This window comes from Syngnathus acus, chromosome 21 (assembly GCF_901709675.1).
Source record: "Syngnathus acus chromosome 21, fSynAcu1.2, whole genome shotgun sequence".
Taxonomy (NCBI): domain Eukaryota; kingdom Metazoa; phylum Chordata; class Actinopteri; order Syngnathiformes; family Syngnathidae; genus Syngnathus; species Syngnathus acus.
Window position 1 is genome coordinate 8,865,433 of NC_051105.1, and position 20,711 is coordinate 8,886,143.

At 43.6% G+C, this 20,711-nt stretch overlaps 2 protein-coding genes across 5 annotated transcripts; one reads left to right on the plus strand and one right to left on the minus strand.

Moving 5' to 3' along the window:
• On the plus strand, positions 1-4,803 carry serp2 (stress-associated endoplasmic reticulum protein family member 2). 2 transcript variants are annotated; one of them, XM_037239384.1, is made up of 5 exons: positions 1-55; positions 1,279-1,324; positions 2,800-3,490; positions 4,000-4,072; positions 4,142-4,803. In XM_037239384.1, exons 3-5 carry the CDS (start codon positions 3,407-3,409, stop codon positions 4,180-4,182), a joined length of 198 nt encoding a protein of 65 aa, XP_037095279.1. In that variant the 5' UTR covers positions 1-55; positions 1,279-1,324; positions 2,800-3,406; the 3' UTR covers positions 4,183-4,803. The 2 variants fall into 2 exon arrangements, with proteins under 2 accessions (XP_037095279.1, XP_037095280.1); XM_037239385.1 differs by lacking the exons at positions 1-55; positions 1,279-1,324 and having other exon boundaries at positions 2,183-3,490.
• LOC119115130 (TSC22 domain family protein 1-like) lies at positions 4,678-20,190 on the minus strand. 3 transcript variants are annotated; one of them, XM_037239367.1, is made up of 3 exons: positions 16,906-20,190; positions 7,341-7,392; positions 4,678-6,118 (listed from the first exon to the last, which is right to left on the minus strand). In XM_037239367.1, exons 1-3 carry the CDS (start codon positions 19,422-19,424, stop codon positions 5,852-5,854), a joined length of 2,838 nt encoding a protein of 945 aa, XP_037095262.1. In that variant the 5' UTR covers positions 19,425-20,190; the 3' UTR covers positions 4,678-5,851. The 3 variants fall into 3 exon arrangements, with proteins under 3 accessions (XP_037095262.1, XP_037095265.1, XP_037095263.1); XM_037239370.1 differs by lacking the exon at positions 16,906-20,190 and adding an exon at positions 9,542-9,866; XM_037239368.1 differs by lacking the exon at positions 16,906-20,190 and adding an exon at positions 7,621-7,960.
• Between the last annotated feature and the right edge of the window lie 521 nt (positions 20,191-20,711).

The following is a 20,711-nucleotide window of genomic DNA, read 5'->3' on the forward strand; positions in this document are numbered from 1 at the left end:
CCCGGTGTGTTTGTGTGCCACTGTCGACTCATCTGCATGACAGTCTTCAGTCACGGTGCGTGAAAAACGAAATAATTCAACAATACACGCAACAAGGGCGGTGCCTTGAATGGCTCCTGCAGAACAACTATGCTGGAAAGCCACATTGTTTGGTAAACTTTACACTAAGGACCACATGGACCTGTGAGGTTGTTCTAAAAATAGCTTTTGACGTTTTCCTCCAACGTGTTGCATAATCTATCCAAAATGATTGTATATGTGACATCATTCTACACATTTGGTGAGGCGCTGCTTCCCTTAGTAGCAAACAAACTGTTTTTGTTGGCGGAAAGCCTGATCGGGGCTGGGAAGTTTGCCAAGGCCTCAGTGGAGATCAAAAAAATACCTTTTTTATATGTTCTGCACAGTTAAAGTCATTATAATTCCATTTTTATTTGTGATGAAGTTATTATATGTATATAGTGTGCGGAGGAGGACATTACGGAAAAAGGAGACTCAATCATAATAAACTGGTATTTGTTTAGTACCACACCTAGATTCTACAGAACAACTTGAGATGCATTCTGTGGCTCACCTTTTAAATGTGTGTGTGTGTGTGTGTGTGTGTGTGTGTGTGTGTGTGTGTGTGTGTGTGTGTGTGTGTGTGTGTGTGTGTGTGTGTGTGTGTGTGTGTGTGTGTGTGTGTGTGTGTGCGCATTCTGTCAAGGTCACTTCTATTCGACATTTCTTAACTGCTAGTTTTGAAACATACGCAAACACATGATGGGTGTTGGATCGTGGAATCAAAGGGCACGCATAGCTGAAGAGGGTGGGGATGAGTGGCAAAACTTCTCTTCACCTCGTTCTGTCAACTAATGGAGGATACAAAGTTTTTATGGGTGTGATGTTTCTTTAACCCTTTTAGCTAGTTGGGTAAACTGTTTAAATTGTGTAGATATGTCTGTGTGTGTGCGTACTCTCCCTGAAGAAGTTTTTAATGGTTTTAAAGTGTTGTCAATCATTCCTCAAGTCGTCACACAATGAATGACTGACCTTAAGTTACTCGACGTCAAGGTTGGATTGTCATCAAACACAAAGTTTGATTGGTGACAATAAATCTACTACCTCATAACAAAGGTTTGAGCTATTTTTTGACCAAAAATAATTATGCATGTAAAATAGCAACAATTGCTATAAATAGCAAGAGCTTCAAAAAACTTGTTTAAGAAACAACTTTTTACAGCTGTCACTTTGAAGTTCAAAACAAGCCGCTTTGATATTTGAAACTCTCGTTTGCAGACAAAACTTCAAGTGAACCAGAGCGACATAAATCCGTCAGGCCTGGGTGCGTATGCGTGCTACTGTACAATCACACATGAAACTCTGTCCGGACGTGCAGTTAGTGCAGCGTGAAGGCCAAGTAGCAAAGGCGTCCGGCCATCACAAGAAAAGAAGCACACTTGTTTGGGCCGTAATGACTTTCAACCGGTCGAACCCAAGCATACGTTTTCGAACAGAGCTCATGTTGTTCAAGTCACGGCCTCGCATGCAGACATCAAATAAATCCTTTCGCCCTCCTCCCATCTTTCTTTACCTAAATTCATCTGTCGCGTTACAGGTTTATTTTGCAAGCTTTAACGACTGTTTACTCACCTCTTTCGGTACATGTTTTTTTTTACTCCCCAGCTAGCATTTGGGCCAGACGTAGGAAGGTTTTACAAGCTAGAATTTAGGTCAAGTATTCTTCAATATAAATACTGAACATAGTTTAAAGTAGGAGTGGTTAAAATATGAAGATGCATGTCTTGCACAAGCACGAGATCACTTCTATTTGTCTCGTAAAATTCAGCAACAACCTCTGTTTCACACGTGCTACGTGCCAACATGTCTGCATGCCATTCTGTTGACAATTTGAAAAATTAGTACCTAGAAGAGTTATTTATGCTTGCCAATGTCAAAGACTCATACGATCATGGCAGTGTTTCATCTTGAATAACACAATATCTAGGTAAAAATTTAAAGTGAATGGTTCAAACTTCATGCCTGGTCTGCATTTTTTACATCTAAAACATAGTTTTTCCTACATTCTGACCATACCAATCATAACTTTAAAGAGCCGAGATTCTTTCTGTGTTCACCAACACTTCACTCTATAAGAAAAAACAAAATTTTGAGATATATATATTGATTTTTTTAGCATGCATTTGTGCACACAGATTTACAAAACTGTGAATCTTCAAAGGTAGATTAGTCTTAGATTGTAACAATTCATTTGATCAAAGTGGAACTATTTCTGAACTGCACAGTCGCAGGGCGGGTCATAGGGTCAACACTTGCTCAAACATTTTCATTCTATAAGTGTCATCTTATTATGTACATGTACATGCAAGATGGGCCAACACATGATCAGATGTATTCAGTCTTTCAACACTCGACTATACTTTCATTTCATATACAGTATGTTTTTAATTCAAATGTTCAGCAGTAAGTGTGTCACAAACGTTCACTATGACGCACTGAAATTGACTCTCCATTGTTTGACCGCGGAAGTAACATTGGTGCAGTCGCTAGGCAACTAGAGTGGCTCTCTCTGGGCAGCTTGCTAAACTGAGAATCTGTAACTCCTTCAGAAACAATACGGAACTTAGTTGGGGTAGTAGTAGTTTGTTGGTATCAGTTGAGGAAATTGAAGAATATGTTTCATCTTAAGTGGGAAACATATATCTCCACTATACAATACTAACGAATACGAAAATGGAACATAATTTATTATGTGATCATGTTTTTTTTAAGATTATTGTTGTAACACTTCATTTGCAGAGATTGCCAGGGGAGACACTGCCTCACTTGCCTCCCCTGACCACCTGTCCCTGGTTGGAGGGTTCCCTGCACTCCCTTTTGTTCTTTTTGCTAACTTCTAGCCCTGTGATCAACTTGCTGCTGCTTTGAAGGTTCCCATGAACTACCCAACATCATCTGTATATGGAAGAACACCATGAGAAACTAAATGCTCTGGTCTGATTCGACAAAAGCTTGCAACATTTGGCGTGAATGTCAGGTGTCAGGTATGGAGGAAAGTTGCCGAAATTACTATGTGACTTCCGCAACACGTCAGTAATAAAATCCTACACTTAATAAAGGAGGAGGAGGGGTCCAGTCAAAATTCAAAACGCTATAAATAGTCACGCTGCATCTGGAAAAAGAATGAATAAAATACGTACAACCTGTCGAGGAATCGTCATACAGCACCACGTTGAATTTCAATACACTTATTTTGAAAGCAAAACATTCCCAATTCCGGTTGCATCCCGGCAAACATTTGCTACAGCTGGAAGCTACTGTGATCGTTCTACATATTCCAATCACTTCATAAATTAAAGTAAAAAAGAAAAAAGAAAAAAGGACTTATTTATAGACGTTACAGAAAATGGTGGCCAAACAGAGGATCCGCATGGCGAACGAGAAGCACAGCAAGAACATCACGCAGAGAGGAAACGTGGCCAAGACGCTGGTGAGCCCATTTAACTGTCAGCATGATCATGACATTAGCCCGAGTAGGGGATGTATGGCCGCAAGAGGCGATGCTTATATTTCCTGCTCATCAGGCACATAGGAAGTCGTCATCTTATTCGTGCAGTGTTGCAAATCATGATTTAAGGAATTAAATAAATATTTACTCATCTCTTCCAAACACTGCCTTGGATGCAGGCTGAGGGAAAAAAAGGATGCTAACACTTAGAAGAGACTGGATAGTAATCAGCCGCTGAACATTTTATTTTGAAGAGTTCCCACTTCTAGAGGGGATTGATCAACATTTTAGTCAAACCCTTTGATCACCTGATTTCAACACCAAAGAGAGGACACTGTCTGACAATGGGGTGTGTGATGCTTCAAAGCAAATCTTAAAGGCTGAATTAGAACGAAGCTGATTTCGAGGAAATTGCACATTTGCAAGTGTAAAGATAAGTGAAACACTATCGTAGCAGTGTGTCTCTGTGCATGTGTGTGCGTTTCCCATAGCGACCACAGGAGGATAAGTATCCAGTGGGCCCCTGGCTGCTTGCCCTTTTTGTATTCGTTGTGTGTGGATCAGGTATGTACCGCATCGTATCAGAAATAAACTGTCCATCTAGTGAGGTTTCACACGGGAACACTCTCTCAGCCATATTTCAGATCATCCAGAGTATCCGTATGGGAATGTGATCCAGAGACAGTACCTTGAGCACACCTCTGATACCACCCACGCCCCTCCAAAAGGACCAAGGGACCGGCAACAGGCTTCACAGAGAGAGAGCAAGATTGCCTCCCAGCCCGTACATTGACTAGCATCGCCTCCGCCTTGTTCTCATTTGCAGTGTTGCAATCTGTGGTGCTGACAGCTTTTCTATGGACAGTCTCAAACCACGCCGGCTGTGTCTTGTTAATCACTTGGCTCATATCTGTGTGAACGTGCGCACATCCAAGTGTGCACGAGTACAAATGTGAGAGACTGTTTATGCACATGAACGTGATTCCTGCTGACGATGTGCCATACTTGCCTGTTGCAGCATTCATCTGTCTTGTGTGAGAAGACGCTTTTTATTCTAATAAATGTTGTGCATTTAGCAAGGGCTTCATTTTGTAGCCTCCCTCGCTGTGTCACACCCATTGGACTGACCTTCCTCCCCAATTACGAAGCAACCAAGCCACAAATCAACAGACGCTTATTTAGCATTTTAATGAAAGTTGAGTGCAGCTTTCAAGTGCAATTGCAGTATGTTATGTTACAACTTCTCATCCAGTCTTGCAGAAACATGCACAAAACATGAGCATACAACCGATACACAGAAAGAAATGGGGAAATGTCAAGAAGTTGCAGATTGTTTCTTCTAATGTTGAGCTATTCAGATACTTTCCATCCAGAAGTATTTCAGTGTCCAAAAACAAAACCATAAAACAATAAATCATAAAAAAGTGCAACATCAGAAAAGGAAGAAAATAATGGGTTTTACAAGAAGAGTGAATGTCGCAGTGGCAGTTCTAGATAACATTGTTGGCTGCACCTCGTCAGTTTAAATAACCAAAGTCCTTAGCTCTTGAAAATACAAGCTTTTAAAAATAGACAACAGTTCGAGCAAGGTAAGCATGTCGCTGCTCACGCCATGTGACCAAGATACTGATGCATCTGTTTCTCTTCCTCTCACTATTTTACATGTTTACTTACACTATACAGAAATGTACATGTTCTTTTGCCTGCCAAACAATGTTTCGTTTCCATGCCACTGCAGAGCTAAGAAATGTGAAAAGAAATACTGAAAATATAAGAAAAATTGTTCCACCAAAGCCAAGTAACACAATCCATGCCGCTGTTATTTCTAAGAGCTTTGGGATCCCCTCCTTCCCCATTCCAGATGGGGACTTGGTCTTGATATTTGCTCACATTCGTTATTTGTCATTCTGGGAAAAAAAAAGGCCTTTTCGTTCAATGTAACATTAGCTTCTTCTAGGCATGAAACGTGTTTATTTACAACACATGACAAAAATGAAAAACAAAACAAAAGCCGTCTTCTGTTCTTCCACTTGTAACAATACAATTGACATCGCCTAGGAGCCACACACAGGCACAGTGATCTTTTCAGCATCTGTGTTGAAATATGTGGTTTTGCTTATTGTTGAGAAAACATTCTAGCTGATATGTCAACTTTTTTTTGGCAAATGTTCAATGACTTGCACGATTGTCGCCTTGTGCAGCACTTGTCCCGCTGGATGCATCCTTCTCAGGGATAAATATGTGCAAATTCTTGGATCAACAGCATCACCTCCCCTCCTCCTCCTCCTCCTCAGCTCTGTTGCATTAGCAGTAGTAGTATTGAGTCAGTCTGCACGCGCCGGGCTAAGCTGAGGGGCCAGAGGTGTGCGAGGCGGCTTGAGCGATGGTACACGCCGGACCCGGGGTGGTGACGGTCGAGGGAGCGGTGGGCGGGGAGGCGGTCTGGACCTGTGCCTGGAACTGAGCCATCTGTTCTGGGCTGGCCAGCGTCTTGAGCAGGGTGTTCTCCTGCTCCAGCTGGGAGTTGCGGTCGATCAGCTCCTTGATCTGCTCCTTCAGCACTTCCACCTCTTCGCGCACGGCATACATCAAGTGGCTCTTCACCAGGTCCTGGCGCATACAAAGTCAGGTGTGTTAACACGGTCACACCTTCATCTGACATTTCGAGAGATCTACATTACTATGAAAGCTACCGCCACACCCTGAAGTTCCAATTCCATATCACTTTTATGTCCGCTTATTGGGTTTGCAAGATAATCTGAGTAGGAAATACCCTTTTCCAAGCTCTTCTATTTGGTCCAAAATTGCCTGTCACATGAGACCGCTTGAATTCTCATTAATATTTGATATGTAAAAAAGTTTTGCTTTGATTCAATCGCTGCTTTGTATACGATTACAAGTGCTCTGCTGTTCAGACATCTTTCAGAGTTTATATGATCATCACATTTTGGATTTCAAACGACATTGCATACAATGGACAAACTGCATGGATGTCAAACATAGGAGGTTAAAAGGAGTTGTCACGTCACATACAAATTACAAATTGTCACAAATTATTATCTATCCCTAAAACCACAGTTCAATCCTTAAAATGTCTGAGTAATAAGGTACATCAACGTGTTTTGCGTTGCTATTTGTGAGCACAAGAAAATGTTTCATATGTACGAGTTGAAATTCTTTTTTTAAAAACAATGTGATGCATCAAATTATTTTTCCATTCCTAAACGTACACATACATGTAACATAAATAACTGAATAAAACTGAAAGCGCACTTTACACACTAAAAATGTGTTAATACTTCGTTGTAAAAAAAATCCACACACGTTTACGTCACAGCGCTGCCAAACGTGAAAATTCAGCCAATCAGCGCTCTGAATTTTGTTTTGTTTTTTTACCCGGATTGTGTGTATTTCGGCCTGCCTAGCAACAGAGCCGAGCGTAACAACACAACGGCAGTAAAGTCACCTGCATTTTGGAAAAGGATCTACCGTAATACACACATTTCAAAACTTAATATTTAACTATTGTACATCGTTGACTCCAACTATAATGCCGCGGTTCACTTAGTAAAATAGACTTGATTTAAGAGTTTAAAACTGAACTGAGAAACACAATAACGCTACAAGGCTACCCATTGTGTCGGGGTGTTTGTTAGGCGTACAGTATAATTCAGTCGACTCCATTTTGAAATATTGATGTTCTTCAAACATTTTATGCATGTGAAACGTTTTGCAATTGACATACAAACGGTCACAAAACGGTATTTAACCACGTGAGCTCTTTCAAGTGTAGGCTAGTACTTCTGATTAAAAAAAAAAGGTCTAAACTCACCATTGCCTGTTCAATCTTGTTGTCGATGGCCACAACACTTGCTCCCGACGAGCTGTAAAAGAAAAAAGAGAGAAGAAAGAAAATAAATATGAAACCTCGGATTAAGAGGGCATTACAGGAATGCACGACGTATTTGAACGTTTAACATCCATGTCCAGTGAGGCCGTTTCTCTCTCGTTGAGCATCCACAGGGCCAGCGGATGAGGCAGCCTCAACAAAGCTAGCCCTTAGCCAACGACGCCTGCTCAAACGATGCGAATAGCTCAATTTGATCGTATACCTGCTGTCGAACGTGACGTGAGAGCTCTCTGCGCTCAATAACGACGCCAGGAATGAGATGGAGACATTTCGGAGCTGACAGACGCCCAGATCCATAGGTACGGTGAAGCAAGGCGTATTCATGCCGCTTTGTGGGTTACAGGCGCTCGAGGTCTGGACAAAGCCAATGCGTCCCCCCCACACGGACACAGCGCGATCAGCTCCCCGAGACACATCCACACGAGACGTTAGGATTGCGAACCAGACGACACTAACATACGACTCAGAGTCAGCTCGGTTCAGCACACACTGTACTGCACACACAGAAGATCACTCTATGTCCGCAGCTCAGGACTAGCTCGCTTGATGTCTACCGTGACGTAGTAGGGAGCTTTAGCTCCCGATTGGCCGAGACGGCGCTCCTTTGCATAATTTATTCAGAAACGCCCCCACCTGCCGCTCAGCTGACATGTATTTGCATAGAATATTCGAGTAACAAGATGAGGTGGATGAAACCGGGAAGAACCGGATGACACTGAAAGAAAGAAAAAAGCCAATCGTCGTGCTGAAAAGCAGAGGCAACCTTCGCGAGTGTTCAGTGACAAAAGATTTTTGTGCAGTTTTCAGCACAATAATGCACTATTTTTTGGCATCTACTACAAAAAAAAAAAAAAAAGAGTCATACCTATTTCTTGCAAAACAACCGTTTCAAGACTAAACTGAACACAATTTAGTATGGCTATAGCCATTTCTTAAATATATACACAGTACTGTGTTTTCCCTATGACTGATGGCAGTCGACGCTTCAGAAATTCAAGTACAGTAGTATATCAATTGACATGCACTGCCCCCACATGGGCTTGTATGGCACTGCATATCAAGTGAGATCTCGCGATGGCACGCTTTAATTAGTTGACTTGCTATTTCAGTGAATAAAGATTATTGAGCCATCACTTAATATGGCTCAGTTAGAGAAGGAAAAATGGCGGTTGTGGCGCTGTAACCAGATCCTTCTAATTCATTACACCAATTAAATACCTGAAGAGGATGCCATCCAAGTTGCATGTTATAGTCCAGAGAAAACGTATTATTGCCATGCTGGTTGGTGTATTAGCTACTCGTGACACTTAAATTTAGCACCCGAGTGATTGTTTTGATGTCTTCTACCAAAATCCAAATCCAGGAAAACACTTAAGATAACCAGCTTAGCTAGAGTCTCTAAGACACTGAGCTCTTCCGCACTCCTTTTTTGAATGATCGAGAAGTAAAGCCAATTATATAAACCCAACTAAACTGCACGACTTGAAGCTCTTCAGGAAGAAAAGCAGTGAAGCTCCAATACAAAAAATGCACCTTGATAAGCCAGTGATGAGACACAAGATTTCACTTCTACACATTGCTAAAACAAATCCAAACATACATATGCTACCAAATATTCCATTTTAGTAACATTATTTAGCAAGTACTTCATATTCCATTCTGCTCGATGTCAAAACTACAAAAGAGAGAAAGAACTGATTGGGTGCTTCATGTCTTTCTGTACTGTAGTAAGTGACTACGTGTGAAAGCAGATGGAGTGACATGAGGGTAGCACAGTGGTTACAAAAAAAAAAAGAAGCTAAATCTGGCAAGGGTGGCAATGACGGCGAGGAGTTGAATTATAGACAGCTTGAAAGAGAAATAATATACCTGGAATAAATGTGTTGTTTTTTTTCTGCACACCATATTGTATTCAGTGCAGCTGTATTAGTGGATGACAATTCACAGCGCTTACTTTGTGATAACATCTTTCAACGTTCATACGAGCGTTGGAAGCGCGAATGAATGAATGAATGAATAGAAAGTTCACAGAGAGCCACACACAATACGGCCTTGGAGCCTTTTGTGTTCAGCCCTTGTGGTGGTTGGCCAGGCAGCGCTACTGTAGACCTTCTTTAGTTTACCTTTTGAGATGCTGCTCCAGCTCCCAGAACAAAAGCTTCATTGCCATCTCGTCATGGCCCTGAACACCGCGCACTCTCATGGGGTCTTCGGTCTGAAGGAACATTTAGAATCCAAAGCAAAAAAACGCGTGCCCCTGGCGCTCTTTGTTTACGGTTACCTAAAAATCCTTCTTCCTGGTAAAAATTGGCGGCGGGATCCAAACCTGCTCTCTACAGATGTATTTGTTGTAACAACCGCACCGGCACTACAAAGTACAAAACCAGGTTGACACGAGTTCCTATGTGCGTTCTCTCCATTTCCCTCTCCGTCATCTATTTGTGTTTGAATGGCTGCGGGTGAATTACCAGACAGAAGCTGGGTGAGTAGTGACGCGCGGTCATGTGACACAGCCAGTTACATAAACTATCAACAGAGATTAGCATGTGGCCCAATGATTTCCCTGTTCCTCCACCACAGAGCCTCCCCTCGGCGTATACAGTCAAATCTACCACGCCATCACCTCGCACTTCCCAAATATCTACAACATATTTTTTCTATTATTGCTTTCGATTCTCCGCACTATTTACTAATCCTAATTTTTTCAATTCACATGTGTGAGCAAGAGGGAGGGCAGAGGGGGAAACCCCAAACAGCACATGCAAACTCCACGCTGCAATGTCAGAGCCAGGATTTGAACCCCGACTTCAAACGTACTAGCAAAAATAAAATGCAATGATGCCTGAAACATATCTTTCAAATTTACAAAAGCAATTTACAGTAGCTTTATTTTCTTAGTTTCTGTTGGGAAACACCTTATGGTCTGCCCCGGAGCTTGTATTCCAGTCCTCTCTGTGACAGACAAGAGCGTGTGCCTGGGGGTCTTATCTTGTCAATTCTCATGAAAGGCTGCCTTAAGATGGCCGAAACCTTGCCAGACAAAAACCACAACATAAGCTCTTCATAGAGCCAATGACGGACGGCACAGAGCGTGCCGGCTAAGAAATAACAGGTATGGGAAGAGCACAATGCTGGGGATTTTACTTGTCCTAACAGACTTCATCTGTCTGGATGAATCAGCATCACATGACTTTTGGCAAGGCCAGACAGTTACTTTAACTCAGCAACCTCATGCATGACCACAAGCTACAAAAAACTCACAGAAAGAGGGCACGAACTACCAAATATTGATAAATAAATGAACTTATTATACTAGAATTTATGGAAATGTAGTTATTTTACTGACACAATTGTCGCTAGTTAATTAAAAGGGACTTGCATGTCGCAGCGATGTAGAAAAAAAAAAGGAGGCCTATTGAATTGGAAAGGCTTTTGGCTGGGCTATAGTTTGATAGTTTAGTGTGTGCACGGACTTTACCAGTAAGGCCTGGCTTTTCCATAGTTTGTGTCAAACCCTGACTATGGAGAATGACAGAGCAACTGAGTGAGCCAGCCATAGAGCAGGCTCAAAATGATGAGTTGGCACTTTAGCCTCCAAGAGAGATGGATTCTATGGGAGCATTTAAGCTAACGGCAGCGTGCCATTAGTTGTCATCACGCACAAGGCAAAGGGTGGCAGAAGAAGAGGACTGCGCTAGAACCGTCCCGACTTATCACCTGATCATTCAGAGTCACTCGTAGGTTCATATGACAACACGAAAGGTACTTAAGTAGTAAATGTTGCATATCGAAAAATGTATCGAAATGGATCAACGTTAAAAAGCGGAGGCACGAGTCTGGAGAGATAAGTCGCTTGCTTTACATGCATGCAGACACACAAAAGAGCCGCCACATTACATAAGAGTGTGTGAGCAGAAGTTTGAAGTTATGAGGAGTGAAAACTGGTATTATAAGGATTAGCGGCCAAAGAACACAACGCATCAAGTTCATACAGGACAGGATTATGCTAAGTGTGGTGACCAAAAGACAATCTCTCAGCGACATCACCTCAACAATATTTCCCCACTAATCTTTTTTTGTTTCATTTCAACTGCAACACTTTATTAGCGGTGCAGCTTTGTGGTTTTCAGCATTTCCTGTATTTTGTTTGCGTGCCCTAACGCCAGATCACGAGTGAAGACAACATAGAGCTAGAAGTGGATTAACTTAATAGGACTCCTCCGTCAGGGCCCGAATCTGTGACGGCAGTGGGGCTGTCATAAGTACAGCTTAGTAGCAAACAAGCGGAGTAGCTTGTTCAGTCAGTTTAATACAACCCACGTATTCCCGTCCAACTGCTTTCATTATTCCTGTACTGTATTTGTATTCAGATAATCACCAAGTGTGACTACGTTTCTGCAAGTGAAACATTCTGATCATAAAGTACAGCAAGTGAAACATTCTGATCATAAAGTACAGTCTTTATAATTAATTCCAAGTCCTAGATATTCAGAGAGATAAAAGGTGAAAGAAAATCCTGAGTCAATCACAGCACTATGTCACAGTCGGTTCACGTGACCATCCTAGCAGACTCACTGCCTTTTGCCACATGCTGCAGGTGAGCAGTGCCACCTTGTGGCGAATGTATAAAAAACATGAACACAAACGCTTATTTTTTTTTTTTTAGAAGAAAATAGTGTACACATTTGATAAAAGATTAAGTGAATATACATTTTGAGGTATTACTCGAGATATGAAGTTATAAGTACTTATTCTAAACTTCCTCCATCTTATTCCACTTATTTATTTTCAATTTAACATTGGCCTCCAACGTATTATTGGGGGCTTTACAATCAAGCAAAGTTTCCGTGCACGTTTTTTTTTTAATCAATTTACATGTTATCTCATTTTATCTGCACCGAGGCCTGGTCTGATATTTTGTGCTGCAAAATATCTTGACATTATTTGCATTACATTCTTTAACTGTGCAGTGTACCTCTTTGAAACATTAACCTGACAAGGGTCAGTTGAAAACTAGTCCGTGGCTACAAAATGACATATAAACATATTCATATCTCTTTGAATTAACATGACGTCTTTCAAATTTAAAGGTCACAGAGTTCATTATTGTGAGTAAAACGTTGAGAGCTTGCTGACCAGAAGGGGGCAATGTTGCATTCTCCACAAACTGAAAGTGCATGAAAACTATTCACTGGCCCTGCTAGTGACGCGTGTACCCTTTGCAGACTTGAAAGGCTAAATAAGTGTATGTTTTTGTGAAAAGAACGAGTGTTTACCAAAAATTAATTTGCGTGAAAGAAAATCTGGAAATCCATCTGCTGTAGTTGCCCACGTCCACGTAAAACAATGCTTACAGCACAACAGATAGCGAATCATAAAAAAGAGAAGCAGCTGGCTAGACTACTGAAGATTAAAATGGGAAGAAAAAAGTAAGAGACTTCAACCGCCATCGACCCCCTCCTCCTGTCGCCTTCCATATTCAGCAACACAGTGCATTGAGGTGGGGATTATTTCACACAAAGCAAGATTGGGGGACTTTGAAATCCTACTTACTGCCCAGAATGTCTGCAACGAGACACCATTAATTTAAAAAAACTAGCCACATAAATAAAAAACAGCTCGCTTTGCGGTTCTGAAAACAGATCACATGATGTCATGTGCTCATCAGTAAGTGGTAGAACTATATTGAGGTCATTAAACACAGAATGAAAGGAGCATAAAGTGGCTCCATGTTGACACCTACATTGAAGTTATCTCTGGGGGTGTCATTTCCTTTCTGAAGCTAACTGGACAGTGTTGTGTCCACAGGAATGCCAGGCATGATTCAGCACATTGCCAGCAGGATTGGCGGCATGACATTGCCAGACCGCCACAACCGAAAAATGCTTCAGCATGATTTCATCGTGCTGGGGTGAGGGACTGTGAGCTCCATTCAAAATAAAAGAGCCTCCTCACAGACGGTGCTAACCTGACACAAAGGCATTTGGATATGAGCCCACAATAAATCTGTTTGGAAAGAGCAGTCACTGTAGAAAACTGGGCAAACTTTCTGTGGCAGTTTGCTCATAAGGTCGACTGGGAGGAATTGATTGCTGATGAATCATTTCTTGAGACAAACTGAGTGCACCGCTTTGCTGCAACCAGCAGAGGCATTATTGATTCAGTCCTGTTTAGTTTGGGGCCTCAACAACATTGCAGCTCTGCCAAGTTAACCTACATCCACAAGGGTGCGCACTGCACAGAATCCACAATCTTCTCCCCGACATTGTAAAAGGAATTTGGAGATTCTGTGATAAACTGCTAATTTTATCCAGAGTCAATCAAGAAAACGTGAATGAAACAAAAAACAGCTTATCTGACACCAGCTATGAGACTTTTTTTTAAGAGGAGAACATTTAGTTTCCAGAACTAAAACTAAGACCAAAAGCAGAAAGTAGTTATTGTTTCTGCCCTAAGAGGAATTAAGAGATAATAGTCCTCCATTTTGACTGCCAACAAGGTATATTTAATATTGTACTGGTGTGGAACTGCACTGCGTGATACCATTATTCAGCTAGAAATACTGCATCAATTAAAATTGAACAATACTTTTGTTCAAGCAGACTTTAAATACAGCTTTTGTGTGCTTTTGCATCGGGAAATGCTGTGGCCACTTTTGTTTCTGCGCAGAGCAGAGGGAGAGCAAGGGAGAGCATTTTTCTTTTCTCATAAATGAATGGCTTCAAATACTACCCATTATCATCCATTACAAGTCATTAGTACCACCGTTGCACTCTAACTGCAACAATACTGTTTATTGACAAACCATCAGACGGAAGGAACGGAGAGAACAAAGGAACCACCGAAACAGCGATTTAAATCATTCTTTTCAAGAGCTATTTTTAAAATGCTAGTTACATTCAAGCATCTCTCGTGTTGGTTAGAACGGACAATGTCGAACTGACGATGGAATCAGGGTGGAAACTCAACTGAGATTAGAAAAAAAAAAAAAAATCAGCATCTGTGAAAGCTTTTAACCACCATTGTTAGCAGGCCCCTTGACGAACTGCTCAGGATTTCCTTGTTCATCCCAGCGTTGACACTGGAGGCGGGGCTTTAACAAATCGCTAACATATCCACTAACGCAGCACCTCGCCGCTCTGTTGTTGATTTCTGGTGTTCTCTAGGTTGGCCTGTGTAGTGAGAATGGAGACGGGTGGGAGGGAGGTGGGTGGATGGATGGGTGGGTGGGGTCCTACTGCAAAACAAATGCTGTTTACTTTTGGAGAATCTCTCACGTGTGACTGGACATCCACCAAGCAAGAGAACGGGAGGATTTAACCGAGCTAGCCCCAGCGATGCTCAGTCTAGTTCCATCTGGTCGTATTTTCGGTCGTGGTTCTCAATCAGCTTCAGTGGGCCTGACTAAGTTGTGTTGGGTCAGATTGGGTCACTTCCTCTGTGTGCGAATTGTGGGGATCACACTGAGCTCAACACAATGAGCAACAGGTCCAGTATGAACTGGCTGCCCGCAACGGCGGGGAAAAGATTAGACTGCTTTTCAACCGCCTGGTACAAGAGCAACAAAACGGACTCTTTTTGGGCAGCACGCCCCTTAGTACAGAAACATCACTTACACATGATTTTATTTGATGATGCGTAGTCCGTAGCACACTTGATCAACCTTTCATGGTGACACCCAACAACCTAAGCAGAGTTGCTATGGACAACAAAAATCAAATCCACAATAAGATACAAATCCCAAATCTGGCACAATACAATGCTCAGAATCTCAACTGGCTACAGTGAGCGGACTGAAACCTTGATGAATGCTAAGTGCCAAGACTTGCTGTAAATTTGGCTGTAAGCTTTCATCTAACGGAATCCATTACAAGCTACCAAATAAAAAAGCCCTATTTATTCATTTACAAGTTCTAGCTATGAAACCAAGAATGCCAAACTGTAAAAACAGATCTTTTTTTTTCTTGGCAAATGGACACATTTTTGTGTACGACCAAAACAAAACAAAATGTGACAAGAAGTTGCCACAACACTTCGGTCCATCATGTTTTACTGACCATTAAGTACGCGGACACCACGTAACATTTTTGGTTTGAAGTGACGACAACTTGTGTTGACATATTAGCATTGCTGTCAACACTTGCATAACTTGATCAAGCAAGTAGAAACTATACAAATTTGGGAACAGACAGTAACAGACTCTCCCTGATGTCTCCGACACAATCAGAGCACTGTACACACCGAACCCAACACTTGGCCTTCAGTATTTAACAACAGAACAGCATGTACCTTGTCAGTGGCCTCAAAACCTCACTCCTGCCGAGTTGAAATTACACTGCCTTCAGCACTTTAGAGCAAAAATTTAAATCTTCTACACATAGGGTCTCCAGTTACCAGTTGCATCTGAAAATTATACACCACACAGGGAGCTAACGATTGCAGTTTGATGATAATTACGTATGTTAAAAGGTATAATAGCGACTTTCACAATTTGGACCACCCCCCAAAACCTGGTCTTATTCTACCATTTCACTGCCCTGAAATAAACACAATGTGTCTTCTGTAGTCCATTAATGACGAGAGGAAAAACAAAAGCAAGCTGTGTGAAGAAACCACTGTTTGTTTTTGTCATTCATTAATTCACTCCAACAGTGGCCTCATAAAACATATGCAAATTATTCAAACAAACAAAAGGTGCAAAACAAGCCTCATCCTAATTCCAAAAGAGACACTGTCATATAGTCTTCACTGTTTTTCTCTACCCCCAAACTGATATGTTAATATTAAACACCCATCCTTATGACGTGACGACAGCTATTATTAAAACAACAAATGTGCAGCACACAGTTTGATTTCTGAAAAGTCAGACTTCTGAAAAGTTCAGCTAAACACCAATGAGGCTTGACCGCAATTCCTGAAGGCAAGTACGGCTTTAGTTTGCCCCAAATTCTGGTTATCATCAAAGACAATAATCCATCTGATCCCCAAAGATTTCACATTCCTTCGATTTACAGGTCATGTGATGACATTAGCCAACCTTCAGCGGCCATTAAATCACAGCGCGATTGTGACACGAGTGAGCACTTAATGAAATCAATAAGCGTTTACCGAAGGTTTAAGGCGTGAACGAGTAAATCTCTTCCCTCAAAAGGTCACCGATAGACCTTTGCCGTAATACGTATTTTTCCATTTCCTACATTACGACACAAGGAGACCCAATAGAAGTCATGCTCTGCAATGTGGACTGTCAGGAGTAAAAATGTCAAATGGACTTGATCAAGACAAGCTGCATCACGGCCAGATGAGCCCTGCTTTATGTCCCGCTGACAAGATCTGATTGGAGCAGGTCTGGTCACTGTCTACTAATTGACCTACTCATAAGGCTCTTCCTCCCTCACAGTGACAGGAACCATTAGAAACCCTTTTGGACACAAATGTTGAGCTGCTCAGCAACCAACTGTCAAGTAGAAAAGAAAAAGTCTCTTACCCATCCTCCTCTCCATCCAGAGTTTTGAGACCAGCTGATGCAGTTAAGGCACTGGCGATGGCAGCGTTGCCTTCAGCTTCTTGACCCTGGCCGGTGTTGGATCCCGGGTCGCCTCCAGCAAGCTTTGGCAAACCCAGCAGGGCCGACTGGTGCTGGAGGAGGAGTCGCTGGGCATCTTGCAGCTGAGTGGTAGTGAAGGTGGGCAGACTAGCATAGAGGGCGCTAGCCTGAGCAGCATGGGCCAGGGCCTGGGCACTGCTGAGGTCCTGGGACAGACTCTGGGGGACAACCTGTGGGGGCATTCTATTGTTACCCACGTTGAGAACTTGCGGAGGGGCGTGGGGGTCGGTGTTAGATGGAGGCGCGCTAGGTGCGGACACCTGGTTTTGAATCGTAGTGGGCAACTGGTTGCACAAAGCAATGTTTTGGATTTGAGTCGGGAGGGACTGCGGTTTCTGTTGCTGGCAGTCCAGGTGGGCAGCGTGGCTCGGAGGCTGCTGACCGGCTCCTCCGAGGTGAAAGGCCGCATTGGAGGGAGGCGCCTGGAGCGATGAGGGCTGCTGGGGCTGACTTTGGAGGATTACCTGGGACTGCTGGAGGCCCCCCATCATCTGGCACACGCCATTAGCTTGGTTTAGTAGATGTTGCGATGCAGGAGCTTGGGGTCTCATCTGGACTGGGGTGGCAGATGGATGCTGGGGGAGTGAGGCGTAGCCAAGCTGGTGCTGCTGAACCCCTGCAAGGCCCTGCGTGGAACCTGGAGGTTGAGTTGCAACGGCCTGGGCATAGGTAAGCTGTTGCTGGGGTACGGCAGAGATCGGCATGCCACTGCTGATCGGGTGTCCTTGCGCCGGTCCAGGCGGATTCATGTTTGAGGGGGTAGAGGAAGTGATATTTGCCTGGATATTTGAATGGGTGACATCTAGGGGGTTTATAAGTGGTTGTGATTGAGACACGCCCATGCCTACCAAGCCACTGGGGTGGAGTGCTTGGAAACCCTGAGGAGGGGAGGTGAAATCTTGCGCATGTTGGGAAGCTGGATGTCCCCCAGTGTCACTACTGCAAACACTTTCCATATAATGGCTCACTGTGCTCATAGTGCTACTCACAGAGCTACCGCTTGTGCTTTCCCTCTCTGAGCACCCAGAAAAGTTTTCAGAGACAAACTGGCGCATGCTGCCAGCATCAGATGTAGATGAGCAAGAGGCGGAGTTTGGGGTGTCCTTGTCATAAAATTCAGCGCACGTCCATCGGCCCTTCTTGAAGGGCTCGGAACTTGAGTCCAACTTGACCACCCTAAAGCGAGAACTGGCGGGAGCCACCACAGGTGCAGGAGCTGGGGCGGCTTGGGCAGAAATCGTTGAGACGCTAACAGGGGCATTCGCGGACTGCAGCGTAGCAGAACCGTGTCGTCCCTGGATTCCGCTCGAGACACACGGCCCCCCGGTGACACTGGCAACAGTGACGGCAGAAGTGGTTGAAGCATTCAAAGAGATGTTTGAGTTGAGAGTTTGTTGTTGCTGAATCATGGTGTTATTGGCGTTGGTCATGAGGTTGCCCCCAGATGCCGCGGAACCACCCGCGGCGCCGCTTTTCGCGTTGAGAGGAAAGCCTCCGGAGCTGTTGCTCGCACTTGCGCTTATTCCCCTCCTCACAGGCACATTGGCAGAGCTCAACATATTCACATTACTAACACTGCTGGTCTGGGGATTATCTATACTAACTGCAGTGCCTGTAGCGGAGCTGTGCATTCCGGGAGTGGATCCCAGGCTCGCCATCCCCACAGGCTGAGAAGGGCCAACCTCTTGAGGGACCCCAACATTTGAAGGCATTTTCTGAATGACAGAGGCAAGGGTTGACGAGGCGTCCACGGACCCAGACAGCGGGAAGTTCTGAGGATGAGGGTGACGATGCAGAGTCCCATTGACCATACCCCCACCATGATTCGGTGCTTGATTCAGAGAATGGGGGTGTGAAGGCTGGTTGGGTGACAGCAGCCCTGGGGTTTCAGCTTCATGAAAATTATTCAGGGTCTCCTCAGATGAGCTTCTTTCCGCTCCAACTACGTCATTAGCTCGTGAAAGGGACACATCCATGATTTCGGAGGATGAGAGATCCTCCGTGTGGGACTCATCCAGGTCGTCGTAGCTCTCGGTGTCCTCCGCAATACTGTTATTGGTACTCACAGATATCTGCGCCGGAGTCACGCTGGTGATCTGGAAACCGCTCTTCTTTTTCATCTGAGCCCCAGCAGACTGTGTGGCTTGGGAATGTAGATTTAGGCTGTGGGAAGGAGGATGGTGGGGACCTGGGGAGGATGAGCCAGCTTGAGTTTGGCACTGAATCAACAGGGAGGTCTGATATTCTTCAGCACCCGAGCCGTGACTGTTGGTGACCACCGGTGTTGACAGCAAGGAGCCGCTCCCGCTGCTTGTGTTGCTACCCCTTCTGTGAAAGACAGCCGGCTGCGCCATCTTTCGAACACTGCCAGAGTCTCCAGTGGGGTCCGGATGATGCATATTAAGAAAATCCGGGGGGTAGTTGGTCTCTGACAGTATGTAACAAAGTTGAAGCACGTTAACGCCGCCGTTTTGACAAAACTACGATGAACGGATAACACGACCAAAAAAAAAAAGGGGGGAAAAATGATCAGTTTTTCTTAAATGTCTGGGGAAGTTGGACTTTTAGCAACAGCCACTCTCTTGCGATTAAATGTTAGAATGAGACACGAAGCTGGTGGCCGCTTTACGTGTAGCTAGCAAGCTAGCGTCAGCTGATACCTAATTCACCGGCGTTTTCAGTTTGTGGTTTTGTTAATCACGATCGATCATAATGTACATTACAAAGACCAGGCGTGAAAACAGGGGGGACAGACGAGCAACAGAGCGAATTTATAGCAACCGCTACTCGCCTGACAGAGAAGTAACGTCGGCTAGCTAGCTTCAAGTATCCATCACCGCCGGGCTAAACACAAGCTACACTCTGACGTGGTTTTTTTTTCTTTTTATTTTTTTAGCTCTTCCCTTTCAAAGAAAACTACAAATGAAGCGACCTTTTATCCGTGGTGCTGTGACGTAAGTCCCAATACGATCGCTAAACGGTGGCGTAAAAAGGTTTAATCCATCCCATTTGTTTTCCACGATGTGGCTCTTGGTTTTGCTGTATCACCGGTCCTTCCCAACAGTAGCGTTGTTCAGTGTGAGTCTAGCCTCCTCCTGCACCACAGCTGTGGCTCGCTCTGTGCTGGGACCCGGGTAGGAGGGAGGGAAGGGAGGGGAGGGGAGCAGGAGGAGTGCTCGGCAATATGGCGCCCGAGCGTGGTCTCTGCCGTAGACATGACATACATAGATTACGCCTTGCCAGACACATCGTACGTCAACGTAGCCGCCATAATGGACGTGACAAAGGGAGCCAGTTAACAGCAAAGACGCTGCTTGGAAACGTAGTAAGCCCTAAAGGTAGATCTCATGACTGCACACAGACTTTGATTGCATGAATGTTATAATAGAATGTTATTTTGCGAATAGGATTTCCTGACTTGAAGTCCTTTTACCAGACAACAAAATGTTTCATAATTAAATAAATTACTTAGAAAGTTAATCCTCCCATTGTTGCCAAACATAAAGGGTAGTGCAAAAGTCACCAACGACTACAATTAGTGATTAAACCAATACATATTTTTAATATAACAGTTGAATGTAAATATAAGTATTACATTTTTCACAAACACCAACTATTTAGATACACTTTGGGATTAGTTTTTATTGTAGACAGATTAAATAGTTTATCCATCCCAAAAGGTGGTT

Excerpts from the sequence above, each read along its gene's own strand:
- serp2 (XM_037239384.1), top strand. The coding sequence starts at position 3,407 with ATGGTGGCCAAACAGAGGATCCGCATGGCGAACGAGAAGCACAGCAAG. Across the intron at positions 3,491-3,999 it reads GAAACGTGGCCAAGACGCTG|CGACCACAGGAGGATAAGTA; the intron begins GTGAGCCCATTT and ends CGTTTCCCATAG. Across the intron at positions 4,073-4,141 it reads ATTCGTTGTGTGTGGATCAG|CCATATTTCAGATCATCCAG; the intron begins GTATGTACCGCA and ends ACACTCTCTCAG.
- LOC119115130 (XM_037239367.1), bottom strand. The coding sequence starts at position 19,424 with ATGCATCATCCGGACCCCACTGGAGACTCTGGCAGTGTTCGAAAGATG. Across the intron at positions 7,393-16,905 it reads CTGGATGGAGAGGAGGATGG|CTCGTCGGGAGCAAGTGTTG; the intron begins GTAAGAGACTTT and ends TTTCTTTTACAG. Across the intron at positions 6,119-7,340 it reads ACAAGATTGAACAGGCAATG|GACCTGGTGAAGAGCCACTT; the intron begins GTGAGTTTAGAC and ends TGTATGCGCCAG.